General features: G+C 51.8%; 1 protein-coding gene across 3 annotated transcripts; it reads right to left on the bottom strand.

The window, feature by feature from the left end:
* Window positions 1-6480: 6480 nt before the first annotated feature.
* On the bottom strand, window positions 6481-10807 carry ODC1 (ornithine decarboxylase 1; the record flags this gene model as incomplete). 3 transcript variants are annotated; one of them, XM_079721426.1, is made up of 10 exons in its annotated part: window positions 6481-6953; window positions 7436-7665; window positions 7987-8099; window positions 8181-8343; window positions 9002-9085; window positions 9284-9365; window positions 9495-9629; window positions 9905-10077; window positions 10262-10435; window positions 10706-10807. In XM_079721426.1, 10 exons carry the CDS (start codon window positions 10805-10807, stop codon window positions 6809-6811), a joined length of 1401 nt encoding a protein of 466 aa, XP_079577552.1. In that variant the 3' UTR covers window positions 6481-6808. The 3 variants fall into 3 exon arrangements, with proteins under 3 accessions (XP_079577552.1, XP_079577553.1, XP_079577551.1); XM_079721427.1 differs by having other exon boundaries at window positions 6481-6940; window positions 7438-7665; XM_079721425.1 differs by having other exon boundaries at window positions 7451-7665.
* Window positions 10808-14216: the final 3409 nt, after the last annotated feature.

Raw genomic sequence — 14216 nt, 5'->3', positions numbered from 1 at the left:
CCAGCTTGCTACAGAGAAGCAGGATGGTGCCTTGCCAACTCCGCGTGGCCTGGAGGAATCTCCCCTCCCGGAGAGAGGCTTGTATTTTACAAAATGTAAGGAGAACTGGCCAAGGCTAAATAGTGCTTGTTGCCTGTTGAGGGGAGGCGGCGAGTGCTGCAGCACTACTAACAGGGGACACTGCCCAGGAATCAGGCACAGATGTAGCAGGGTTCGCCCCAGAAACAGAGCCAAGGGGGTGTCTCCCTCTGTATGCACACATGTATACTGGGGTGGGGCGGGGGAGAAAGAGAGAAAGATTCATTGCAAGGAATTGGCTCATGAGATTATGGAGGCTGAATGAACACACGATCTACCAGCTGGAGACCCAGGAGAGCCGATGGCATTAGTTCCAGTCTGGATCTGAAGGCAGGAGACCGACATCCCAGCCCAAGACCGGCAGGCAGAGGACGAAATCTCCCTGCTCGGTTCAGCCTTTTGTCTAGTCAACCCTCTGGATGAGGCTGCTCGCATTGCCGGGGGCGGGAGGGGCAAGCCAAATGTTCATCTCCCCAGAAACGCCCTCACAGACACACCCAGAATAATGTTTAACCGTCAGGACACCCACGACCCAGGCAAGTTGACCTAAAATAACCATCCCAAGTGCTTCCACCCGAACGTGGAAGATGTGGATCTGGGGGTCAGGGTGGTGCCTTAGGGAGTCGTAGGCGATGAGGAAACCGGCCCAGGGAAGGGCAGGGCCGACCCACAGGCCCGTCCCGGACTCGGCTAGCAACCGGCCGTGCCCCTCAGGTCCCAGGAGCTCAGTGGCAGAATCAGAACTAGTCAGATTATCTTACCCCCAAGACAGTGCCCCTTTCACCGTGTGTGTGTGTGTGCGCGCGCGTGTGTGTGTAGAAGGGCAGGTGGTGTGGTCTCTGCCGACAGGCCTTGGTGGGACTCAGGCGTCTAGTTTGGGGTGTGTGTCTACCCTACAAGGCAGTGTCATAGACGCACACTCAGGCACCACCGTGCAGAGACTCGGCACCAGACTCCTGGCGCGTCTGGCCTGGGCCCGTATCAGCAGGTGAGTGTCTTCTGGGGATGTGTGCGAGGCTGCGTTGGGTGGCAGCCCTGCAGCTCCTTCCAGGTGGGTGGGAGCGGGGCCCGAGCCCCCGGCCCTGGCTCTCAGCTGGCCCAGCCGGCTTTCACAGCCGGGCAACCCCCCCACTCCTGTCCCCAGCTTGGGCTGAAAGGGCCGCCGTGACCTTCATGCACGCCCACACACCTGCATTTCCCAAGACGCCATGCAGACGTCCCTTCCTCCAGCAAGCCACCCCCACCCTCCCCAGGTACTCCCCACGGCCCCCGTGTCCCCCTTGTCCATAGCCTGGCTTCCCTTATATTGACCTCGTAATTCACGTCCTTCTGGTCGCCTTCCCCCTTCCCCTACCCAGAGCCGGTACAGGCCAGGCTTAGAATTAGGGAGTTCCCTGGTGGCCTAGTGGCTAGGATTCCAGGCTTTCACTGCCACGGCACGGGTTCGATCCCTGGTCAGGGAACTGAGAATCCCGCAAGCCGCGTGGCATGGCCAAAAACAAGAGGGGCAAAAAAAAATTAGAGGCTCAGAATGAGTGAGTGAACAAACGAAGAGTCAGCGTGGGGTCCCCCCCACAGCCTGGACCTGCACCCAGTGGGCCTCAGACACAGAGGCAGAGGTACAAGTCTCAGCCTGGCCACTGACAAGCCACGTGACCCTGGGCACATAAGGCAGGGGCCCAGAGAGCCAAGGGTGCTGACCTCGATCTCGCAGGCCAGCTGGCAGGGGGGCCGGCTGCAGAGGCTTGGGGGAGGCAAGGGCGCCCGTGGGCCAGGATCTGCCCCCTGCCCCTCCCGCTCAGAGCGAGGGCTGCACATGGTTCCTGGCTCCTCCAGAAGGGGGCGCCAGAGCCGGGGCTGGGGCCAGGCGCCCAGGGTGGGGCGGCCCCGCTGCGGGAAGAGTATGGCCCCGGGCCAGGCGAAGATGGGGAGGCGCAACACCAGCAGCCTTAGGTGCTCGGGTACCGATGTGTGGGGATAAGCAGGACCTGGACTTAGGTCTCAAGGGCTGGTCAGTGGGTGGGGTGTGAGGGCAGTGCCCCCTGCTTCCCACGCCACCCACGCTTCAGCGGGGCGCGGGGGGTGAGCCTGGCCGCACGGCCCGGGCGGGGCACGGGCACGAGCGGTGTGTCCAGGGGGCGCCTGGGGGTGGCCGGCCAGGTCACCAAGTGTGGTGTGGGTACTTCCGGAGCCCAGGCTGGGGGCGTCACCCACTCCGGACAGGCAGGCCGTGGGGACCCCCAGCTGTTCCCTGCGTGCGAGGCAGGGGGTGAGGGCTGGGCTGGGGGAGTCTTCGCCTGTGGGGCTCGGGAAGATTTTCGCGGGGTCAGCCTGGTCCAGGACGAGCTGTCTGGAGCCTCAAAGCCTAGCTGCCCAGGTGTGGCTGCCCTTGGATCTCCCCCTGAGCCAGGCCACGCTCCAATCCCCACAGCCCTCCTGTCACAGTCACGCCTCTGCCATCTTTTGCTGAGGGACTGAAGGACCTGCCCACTTGGTCGCAGCGCCAGACGGGCCGAGGAGTCTCAAGAGCGAGGTGCTGCTGCCCCCTGGTGGCCGTAGCCGGGAGGGCCGTCCGGGCCTGGGAGCGCGGATCCCCCAGCCTGGTTTCGGAGCCTCTCCGGCCAGCTTCATACAGGAGCTTTCTGTCTCTGTCCCATGTGGCAGATGAGGAGCCTGAGGCCCGGGGGAGCACCTGATTTTCCGTGGGCCACACAGCACAAAGAAGCTGAGGCTGGGCTCCTGGTACCCGGGACTCGGAAGCCTGGTTGATAGGGTTGCCACATAAAATACAGCCTGACCAGCTGGCAGGTAGAGTAAACCGGGAAAACCTAACAAGGATGGAGTCTGCACAGAGATGCAAGGTGACCATCGTAGGGGTCACCGTGGGCCGTGGGGAGCACATGGCTACAGAAGACAGGCTGAGTGACGCCTGCGTGGGCCAGTGGGCCGCCTGCGAGGCAGCATGAAGGCTGGTCAGCCAGGAGGCTAGAGAGGGCTGTGGAAGGCGTGGACAGAGGCCTGGCCCTGGCTCAGACTCTGACCCCGTCCCCGGGTGACTGCACCCTGACAGGGCAGACGGCCCCGCCCGGGCGGTGACGGGGTTGCGGGGCAGAGGTGGGGGGTGAGTACTCGGCCCCCGATGACTTGGCCGCTTCCGGTAGCCTCGGGAGCTGGGTGGGCACGAGCCAGCCCTGCAGAGCGGCCCTGGCCAACGCCGCCCTGTCCCCGGCCCAGCCAGCTGGCCCCGGTTCAGCCACTCGTGCGCGTGGGAGTTACACGACTGAGTACTTTTTCTCTGGGCCTCTCTTTCCTCACCCAGGAGGCATATTTCATTTGATTCCTTTAAGGTCATCAACAGACACGTGTAAAAGTGCGTATGAAGTCAGTCTCCACTCCCCTCCTCAGGCCTCCATCCTCCTGCTGCGTTTATCAGTTCTTTCAGAAATTTCCGCGCGTGCAGGTATGCGCGTGCACTCCAAGCTTGGCTTGCCTTTTACACAGGGAATAGCTCACTGCACGGTGCTCCTCAGCCCCGTTCTCCAGCTTGGCGATCGTCCCCCACCAGCTCCTGCAGGGCTCTGTGTCTTGAAGCAGCCGTGTGCTCCAGTGATTGTCTCATCAGCAAGTACCCTCTTGATGAACATACGGTTGTTTCTAATATAATATGTACTGTACAGACACTGTCACAATGAAAGGCCTCGAAAGCCAACTTGTCAGAAAATTCTTACAAGTAGATTTGTTGGGGCAAAGATAACGTGGATTATTTTTGGTATTACCAAATTCCCTCCAGATTATTCTTATTCTCACTTTCCCATCTGCCTTGGGTGAGCCAGCCTGCTTACCCAGCAAGCCAGTGCACCCTTCTACCTTCGTCAAACTGACAGGTGATAGATTCTCATAGTTTTAATATGCACTTGAGTTTTAAAGTTTGTTGAAGTCCAAAGTTTTTTCTTTTCTGTGAACCTAAGTTCGTGGCTTGCCCACTTTCTATTGAATTGCTTCTTTTTTACGGATTTATTGGAGCTCTTTGAACAGGAAGAAAATTGGCCCCTTCCATGTGTATTAGTTTTCCCTTTGCCCCTTGAATTTTTGACTTCAAATGTTTTCTTCTAATAGATTTGTGGCCTAACCTGTCACATGAAAATTTTCATCTGGGATTTACTGTGGTGTAAGGAGCATGAGTGACATCTTACTTTGCCCAGGTGGTTACCCGCTGCCCCACACTCCCTGTCCCCAGTCCTGGGGTGGACCCGGCAATCTGCATTTTCAGATGCTCCCTAAGTGATTCAAATGCAGGGCCTGCCAGGCTTGGAAACCACTTCCTTTACCTTGGGCCAGTAGCCCCTCCCACGGGGCCCTGCGTGGAGACTCCAACACCCTCAGGAGGAAGAGTCACCCACAGCCTTGGTGGAGGCCAGAATTATATTCACTTCAAATCAAGGTCTAGAAATGTCATTTCTATGAATGACCAGACAGTACCATCTGTAATGGACACAGGTAAGTGCACACTGCAAGCTAGAACTTGACGGTCCTGGAGGACAGTGTTGACCGACACACACCCAGCCGTCTGAGATCTCCATCCTTTTGCCAAACTTGCCCACGCCCAGGTGTAGGGGCCACGGGAGGTCATTTGGCCCAGCCCAGGCCGTGTCACCATACAGGCTCCAGGGCTCACAAGTGGCTTCACCAAGCTGTCAGGAGCCAGGTTCAGAGGCTGTTGTATGGGCGCCATGGGACTACCTGGGGCTACTTCCGTCCCCACCAGCACTGGCCAGCTGGTTGGACTGCACTTTTACCTAACAGGCTGAGAGAAGAGCAGTCCCCAAGCCCTCAGTACTGCAGAATACGTTTTGAGTGGAAAACCTCTCCTCTTTTCAATCCAAGCTCAGTGCTGTCACTAGGGCATCTTGTTACTCCTTTCTTCTGAAGGTAGATCTAATTTCCCAAAATCTTAGGCATGGCATCTAGCTTGCATTTCTTGGCACTTAATCCATACAGAACACCAATTCCTTTATTTTGAACATTAGCAGCGGGCAGACTGCGGACCCAGAAAAGGATGTGCTCACAGGAGTCGGACAGACAGTCCACGTAAGTGTTCTTTCCTCTATTCTGCCCAGACTCCAGTCAGACCTATTTTCTCTGTGGCTGCTGAGAAGTCTTATTCAGGGGTCCAGCTAAGCAGCCGAGATGTGACGTCAGCGATCACAGCAATGTGCTGTGTCCAGGTGGAACTGAGGTCTTGGGGGAAGGTGGCTTTTAAGAAACACAAGTCACTCCCCTCAACTCCTTGGTAAAGGTACTAACGGCATCAGCAGAAGCGCTGAATTTAGTCCCTGAGATGCAGGAAGCTGCGGCGTTCCCGTCTGAACCACATGCTGTCTCCCTGTGGCCCTCTAACGAAGCTGGTGAGACACTCAGTGCCGTCTGCAGTGTCTGGTGCAGACAAGTGGCAGTTACTAAGGGGACACCTGGCTTTTACATGGCCTTCCTTTCCTCCCTCCTCCCTGTGCTACAGCAGGAATTCACAATTCCCATTTTGGAAATTTAGTATGAGAGCCTGCCAACCTTTTCTGAGGACTGGGGGTACAAGTTGAGTAAGAGAATATAAAAGGCCAAGGTCGGAAGGTAAAGATCTATAACACGTGTAACAACTGCCAAAAGCTGTGCTACATTCCTAACTAGTTGTGACTATGCAACTGGTGAAGTCAAGATGGGGAGGGCCTGTGTCTAGCCTCTGGAGGCAGGGTTCAGAGGGCCTGGGCACCGGCCCTGCTCGCCGCAGGCTGGCTAGTTAACAAGGGGCCCTGGGCACTCCAAGCTCAGTCGCGTCCAGGGTGGACTGTGCTGTTAACAGCAGAGACTGCCCACTGTCTCGCCCCTCCTTTTCCTTCCACCGCACATGGGGCTAGACCCACTCACTATTCTGAGAATCCACAGCAAACTTCCTACAGGACTTGAAATAAAAATGTCAGAACAGGAAAAAGCCATTCCATGGATCTTCAAAATGTTAAAAACCTGTCAACTCCTTAGTCCTCGGGGGCAATTTTCTCAGCCTCTGGGAAAAAACATCAATTCCCCACCTGTAAACCACACTCAAGGTGAGCCATTTGTTTTTTTGTTTGTTTGTTTGGTTGGTCGGTTGGTTGGTTTTTTTGTGGTACGCGGGCCTCTCACTGTTGCGGCCTCTCCCGTTGCGGAGCACAGGCTCCGGACGCGCAGGCTCAGCGGCCATGGCTCACAGGCCCAGCCGCTCCGCGGCATGTGGGATCTTCCCGGACCGGGACACGAACCCGTGTCCCCTGCATCGGCAGGCGGGCTCTCAACCACTGCGCCACCAGGGAAGCCCAAGGTGAGCCATTTGGAATGGACACGCTGTAAAAATTTCCCAATGCCTAATTATTTCAAGATACTTTACTTTAAAACAGGTCACAACACTAAGCTTCTGGCCCATTCTGCCAATGCACAAGCTACAAATGCTTGCTCAGCAGTTGAGGGGCATGCTTTAGTAGCATGTTTGAAAAGTGAATAAAAATCCATATAAAACAAATATTCAAATAGTTTCCATAGGAACACAGATAAGTGTGACCCCATCGCCTAGTCTTCCACGTTGCTGCGTCTGTGCCAGCCCTATTCACATAGACATCTCAAAACTAGCAGTAATTAAGTTAAGTGGTCCCCCCCAACCCTTACATCAAGCTAACCTCGCAGTTACCAGCTACAGGAATGGCATCTACACATTGACGCGAGCTGAAGCGCAGGCGGCCGGGCGCCGCTCCATCCCACTCTCCCAGGCGCAGGACACAGGCAGAGCGCCGACGTCCTGCTCCTCCGCTCCGGGTGCCAAGTCGTGGCTCTGGATTTGCTGCGTCAGTTGCCTGCAAGAGACAGAAGTGGCACGTTCAGAAGCCCTGAGTCACCCCTCACTGAGCAATTCCACACCGAGAAACTGAGAATAACTTATTCATGAGCCTATTTATGTCCTTGGTTACTATGTCATCAGGAAGCAATTCAACATAGCTCTACAGCAAGCATTTCTTCAGAACCATCTTTATGGTAACAAGGAAAGCACAAGTCACAGACACTAATTAAAATATTCTAGTTGCACAGAAATATCCTGATCAATCTTTTCTGAAATGATTATGCCTTAGAAATCTGAAAATACAGATCACTATTGTGGAAGGGATTTTCCTTCCATTGTATTTTCCAAAATTTCTAAAGCATACATTAATATGGAGAGAAAAACAATTAAAACAAACGTTACTATTTAATCCTAAGTAAAGCAATTCCTTATTCAACAAGAGCAAGCATAATAAATCCTGGAAGCTTCTATTTTCTTATAGGAAACACAAACACACACACTGTTGTCACTAACCATGTTGGCCCTGACATCACATAGTAGATGGCTGGTCTCTGGAATCCATTGAAAGTAGAAGCAGCAGCGACAGTGTAAGCACCCATGTTTTCAAAGAGCATCCAATCGCCCACATGCATCTCGGGCAAGTCACAGCGCTCAACAATGCGATCCAGGCCATCACAGGTCGGCCCCCAGATGCTGGATGAATAATACTTCTCATCTGGTTTGGGTCTCTACATTTGAGAGAGAGAGAAAAACACACCTGCTTACACTTGTTCTGACCAATCATCTTTTTTTTTTTTTTTTTTTTTTTTTAGCGGTACGCGGGCCTCTCACCGCTGTGGCCTCTCCCGTTGCGGAGCACAGGCTCTGGACACGCAGGCTCAGCGGCCACGGCTCACGGGCCCAGCCGCTCCACGGCATGTGGGATCTTCCCGGACCAGGGCACGAACCCGTGTCCCCTGAATCGGCAGGCGGGCTCTCAACCACTGCACCACCAGGGGAGCCCCTGACCAATCATCTTAACTGCTGTATACAGCATGTTCACAAGGTACCTTCTGCAGAAGAGGCTTCACGTGCGCATGGTCGTAGAGGATGCAGTTGAATGATCCATATACTCCATCGTTCACGTAATACATAAATGTCTGTTCATTTGACTCATCTTCATCTAGAAAAGCAGAATTAGTCTCAATTACCACTTTATGTACCAACTTTGTTATACATGCGATGATTCATCCTTTGTACGTACCATCAGAGCCTGTCTGTTCCTTTAATACGCGTTTTTTGGCAATGATATTAACTGCTAGCGTGAAAGCTGATGCAACATAGTATCTGCCTGGCTCAGCTATGATTCTAACTCCAGAGTCTGATGGAAAATACTTGTCCAACGCCGGGTTGATTACACTGGTGATCTACCAGAGTGAGACAGAAAAGAGCAGTTGGTCATCAAGGGGAACTCACACGGACCAGCACTTTGTGACATGACACACCAAAAACCCTGAGAGCGGCCATCAGCAGAGAGGTTTACCCTCAAACAGCAGCACAAGATAAACATCTCCCTGAAGACCAGCCTGTACATCCCTGTGGTTTCATTTTGATTCCCCTCCAGACACCCTTTCTACCCTCTTTAAGATGTTATGGGTATGATTTTATTAAACAATGATACAAATTTATTACCACTTACAAAGTGCCTAAATGTTTTTATCCAGCAAATACATGCCAACAGAACAAAACTTTCTATTCTGCCTATTCATATAATTTTCACAAAAAAGAATACGGATTTATTTTATAAATGAGTAGCATATAATGGCCTAACTTCTTCTAGTTCCTTGACCAGGGATCAAACCCGGTCCCCCTGCATTGGGAGCTCGGAGTCTTATCCACTGTGCCACCAGGGAAGTCCCTTAAGTACCATTTTAAATAGCACAGAAGTCATTCAAAATACCACACCAAGACATTTATTTTCATGTGTGTATAGTCCCTTTACTATCTGTTAAAACTAGTAGGTTTTGAAATATTCCAAAAAAGAACTTGCTAAGAGCTACAGATTATAGTTTTGTTATAAATTACCTCTTCAAATTTAAGCTTTACATCCTCAGATCCGGGAAAGCCACCACCAATATCAAGCAGACACATGTTGAAACCAACCTCAGCCTAGAGTCAAGAAAGTTAATTCAATCAAATTAAGTCAATCAAGTAGCCAGATTCATAACAAGTCATGAAAAACGCACGCAGCAGATAGGGTTAAATGCCTGTAATATAAGATGACTTCTACAAAAGGTCAATTCTGGAACTGGGACTAGTTATCACTGTCATCCTTGCCCCCCCCGCTTGGGGTTCACGTATACTCACTCCCATGTCAAAGACACAGCGGGCATCAGAGATGGCCTGCACGAAGGTCTCCGGATCAGTACAACCACTTCCCACATGGAAGCTGGGGCAAAAAAAGTAGAATATGCTATTTCTTACTATTTCTGGAAATAACTATTCATAGTGGGAGAAAACCGATAAAACTTGCATTGTCTAATCTTAATCTCTACCTCTGCCATCACCAAGATCTCACCTGACACCAATGACATCAATATCCAGCTCTTTTGCCCGTTCCAAAAGAAGCCTGCTGGTTTTGAGTGTGGCACCAAATTTGACACTGAGGCGACAGACTGCTTTGGAATCATCAGTGGCAATCCGCAAAACCAACCTAGAAGCAAGAAAAGTGTATCAAGTTTCCCATAACAGAAGATCACCTACAGCCATGGTTAAGACAGAGACTCCTGGGCTCTGATACCCTGTGGTTTAAGTCTAATTTGGTTTTATTAATCAAGAGGGTTTAAGCTTTTTTCTACTTTGTCTCTGACCCAGTACACAGATAATTTACTAAAGTATGGAAATCTAACAACTGGAAATTTGAGTTTGTCTGCCATTATTATACAGATGCCACATCTGACCCTGCCCTCAAATGGAGGAGTAACTCACTTGGCCTTTGGATGTGCCCTGGCAACTTTCATCAACTCAACTTCACTATCAAAAGTCATCATCTGGACTCCATTATTGGCAGCGTATTTAATCTGAGACACTTGTTTACAAGGATTTGCATAGATAATCCTCTCTGGAGGCACCCCGAGACTCTGCACCAATTGGATTTCAGTCTGAAAAAGAAGAGGTGTTACAATACATGTAGCTAATACGTGGAAGAAACAGAAAAACATGGGAAGCTGTCACCATCCCCACTCAATTCATTAGCATCTCCTGCCCAAGCAACGCAATTTTGGTCTGCCCTGTTGGGAACACCGAGGCCATTACGATCATGTGAGTTCTGCTGCTTTTGCTCACCTTGCTGGCACAGTCAAATCCTGTCCCTATGGCAGCTAGGGTCTTCACTATGGTTCTGCTATCATTGCATTTGACTGCATAAAAGGGGGTGACCCGAGGAAGAGCTTTAAACCATCTCAGATGTTTCTTTAGGATGTCTCCCAGGTCCGCAACATAGAAGGCATCCTTATCGTCCTGTATAAGAGTGGTTACAGGAAACCCATCAGCGGCCTAACAATGCGTCCAACACGCAGCCTTCCCTTCCCTTGCCCGTTATTCTCATGAATCCTACTCTATTTAGTCAATCCCTGGCATGAATATCATTGTTATTGGACGATCCATAGCCAATTAAATTCTAAATTCCCTAATACGACATTTCCATTTCCGCAAGACCCCACTGAAGCTTCCCATCCAACCCAACATTCTCAAAGCTGCACTCCCAGCAAGGACTTAACATACACTTACAGAAGAAGAAACTTCATTAATTTTTTGGTCCAGAATGTCCTTGGCGGTAAAGCCTTCATCCAAGAAATGGCAGTCAAACTCTTCATTACTAAAGTTGTTCATGGTTCCTTGATATCTTTCTGAAACAACAAACTGCAAACAGGGCAGACCATTTACTCAGAAGTCTTAGCAATACTTAGTAACTCCTAATAAGATAAACCTGCAACAACCATGAATACTTACAAGGGAAACTAAGAGATGAAATTTAAAGAAATTATGCCAGCTTTTCACAAAGGCAATTCTCTAGGAATTCCAAGTCCCACTGAAAGATGTGCGTGCCCTTGCTGCAGCAGTGAAAATGTCCTGACAAACGCACAATCTGCTGTCCACCTTCGGAACACATTAAATTGGAAGATCAGTTACTGACAGCACACACAAGAAGCAGGACTACTCAAGCACCCTCCACAGATACCTCACTCACTGGGTTTGGGAACCCCCATTATGCCTAGGTTTAGGTCACGTGATTCCATAAACCTCAATGGAATGAGGACACCACAGATTCAACACTAGATTTTTTTCACACTGAACTTCCATATATAGTACTGTCCACCTCAAAAAAAGCATTTCAAACATCCCTGCTAAAAACTGCTGAATGCAGGTTTCAGAAGCTTTCCTGCACTTAGTTCACCGATAGGGAAAAAGTCTCATGACAGTTAGCTTACTTCATTTCGGGTCTGTTTCTCTTTAGAAGCTTAAAATAGCATGACAGCAATTTTTCAAAGTTGCCGTATAAACATCTGGCTATTTCCTAAGTCTTATACAGAACAACTTATAGTGACTAACAGGCATCACTGCTCTCAATCGACTGAGAGCTCTTAAGTTTCCTGAGCATTTTATGAGCTAATTTTCATGCTAGGCATGTGTTTTTCAAAACTGCGATCTTCAAATCAACATAATGTATTACAGTTGCTGTAGCTGGTCAGCAATCAGTATTCTTAAACCAGCACTGCCTACTAAATTAGCAACTCTGGGAACCTCAACTGTCCTTACAGGCACTCTGATACTTGCTTAGCTATGAATGATCATCACCTGGGAATAAGTTTTGACTAACTATGGATAACAAAAATAAGCCAACAATCATTTATGAATAAGCAAAAATAAAGCTCATTTAACAATCAGAGCCACTGTCCTTGGCCTTCATGAAATGCGACATTGGTCAATGACAGTTGTCTTAAAATTACTGATTTCAACCTATTTAATTTCTGCCAGGGAGGGCTTCTTTTCCACTGTACAACCCGCTTCAGTGCCTGCAGCCTACGGGCAGAGGCCAGGCAATGGTTCTGGGCCAGTTTGCTCTGGCATGGGACACTATGAGAGGCCCAGGGGAACGGGCCTGCCATAAATCCAAACCCATGCACGGCAGAACTTGCAAGACTTGATCTAATGTGACTTGCTGGCACTGTCAACCTCCTACGCGCGTAGGGGAAGGGAAGAGACTGCCAGCAAACCCATTTTGTCTATATAATAACATTTAAATATGCTCACCGGTGACAGATTGGGCTATTTAGAGTCTCGTTAAACATTTTTAAGGCAATATTCAGGCTTAAGCTTAGGACGTTTTTGTTTCTCTGAAATACACCCCTACTAAGTATTTTGCTTTCTTGTATCTTTCAAAGCTTTATCTCAATAACTTTTGATATAGAGACATTTCATCCAAGAACACCTTTTGGTGTGTTCTTTCTGTATAGCTAAGTTACTTAAAATGACTCGGATTAGCGCAAGATAGCACCTCTCTGCCATGAAATGCTTTACTGCAAACTGGATAACGTTAGAAAAGACTGGTACTAATTCAAACAGCAACTGAAAAATTTACAAGTCAACTAAATTACGCCCTATTTTAGGGTTGAATGAAGTCAACACATTCTTTGTCCCCCCTAGACATTTCTAAGAGGTTCTACTCCCCACTTTCCCCCATTATTTCGCATTTTCAAACACAGCTGGTCTTTTTGGGAAGATCTTGGGACTGGCTCCTATGCCTAAGCCTGAACTGGGATCTTAATAATATAGGTTTTTCTTGACTCACCAAGTCAAGAAAAAAGATCCCGTAAACAACTCTAAGCCATAGCCGGTTGAGTATTATCAGTTGTTACTACAAGGTTATCTCATCTCAGCTCTAGCGACCCGAGTGGGTTTCTATATTGGGTCATTCGCTCTGTACACATAGCACAAATAAAAGCTAAAATGAAAAAAAAAAAAAAAAAAAAAGGAAATTCCAGGGCAATACGGCGGAATGGCACGTCTCCTCCTTCTAGAAGTGAGTGCGAGAGATGGGCGCCCGGAGACCTGAGCCCGCTCGCTTCCTACCTCTCCTGCACCTGCTACCGGACTGCCACATGGGTTTAAAAAAAAACAGCGGTTTGAAGGAACGACCGACCCTTTTCAACAGCTTCCGGCTCAGAAACCCTCACTGACGTGGTTCGGAGGTGGTGAACCCCGGGCCGTTCCAGCCCAGGCTGCCCTGAGCCGGGAGGGTGGCCGCCGTGCGCGCCGGGGTCCGGCTTCACCCGGGACGTCAGGGCCGGGGGCGCAGCGGCTCACCGAGGTCAGGGGCCGGCGGCCGGCTCTGCGACCACGTGTCCTCGCAGCTCCACGGCGCGGGAGCTGCTCCGGCCTCAGGCCGGGCCCGGGCGCAGGGACACGTGGCCGTCACCCCCGCTCCCCCGGCCTTCCAACCGCCCGGACGCGCCCCTCTCACCTTAGAGCGCACGGGCGCCGCGGGCAGACCCCATGGAGACCAGACGCCGCCGCCGCGGCCGCCGCCGAGCGCGCAGGGCCGCCGGCCGCCCCGCCGCTGTCCCCGCCGCCCCCGTCAGCGGCCCGCCCGGCCGCCCGCCACCTCACTCCCTCCCGCGGAGAACCGCCGGCCCGAGGTGGCGCCGGAGCGCTGGCAGAGGGACCGCGGCGGCGGCGGTGGTGGCTCAGGGAGGCTGAGGGAACTGACAAAGCCCGACTCGCCGCAGCTCCGCTACTTATAGCGCCGCGCGTGTCGTCATGGAAACGCACCAGCTCAAACCAGCCGCGATCGGTTCCGTCCGGGCGTCCTCCCAGGGAGGGGGCGGGGCGCGGCGGCGGCCAACCCGGAGCCGGGCGGAGGGGCGGGGGGAGCGGGCGGTTCGACGTCAGCGCATCCGAGCGCCCCCCGCCCCTCCCGGGCCAGCTGCAGGCCTGCGCAGGCGCACACGCCGCGGGCCCTGAGCTCCAATAGCGCACCTTCAGGCGCCTGCGCCTGGCGCTCCGCCTGGGGCCAAGAACCGCAGCCGAAGAATTGCGAAACCAGCCTCTGACCGCCGCCAAATTTCAGCTCCTGCGCCAAGCAGCACTGTTCTTCCACCTGGCATTAAATGCCTCGTGCCCTCGGGCGGAGAAAGGAAATCGCGGGCGCGAGCGGGCCACGTGGACCCCACCTGGCACACTCTGGCTCCTTCTGCCCGGCGTCTCCATTCCTATGGGAGGGACCTGGAAGTGATTCTGG

Source organism: Hyperoodon ampullatus, assembly GCF_949752795.1.
Source record: "Hyperoodon ampullatus genome assembly, chromosome: 15".
Taxonomy (NCBI): Eukaryota; Metazoa; Chordata; class Mammalia; order Artiodactyla; family Ziphiidae; genus Hyperoodon; species Hyperoodon ampullatus.
The sequence above is the reverse complement of the archived record's forward strand: the minus strand, read 5'-3'. Positions and strand labels throughout refer to the sequence as shown.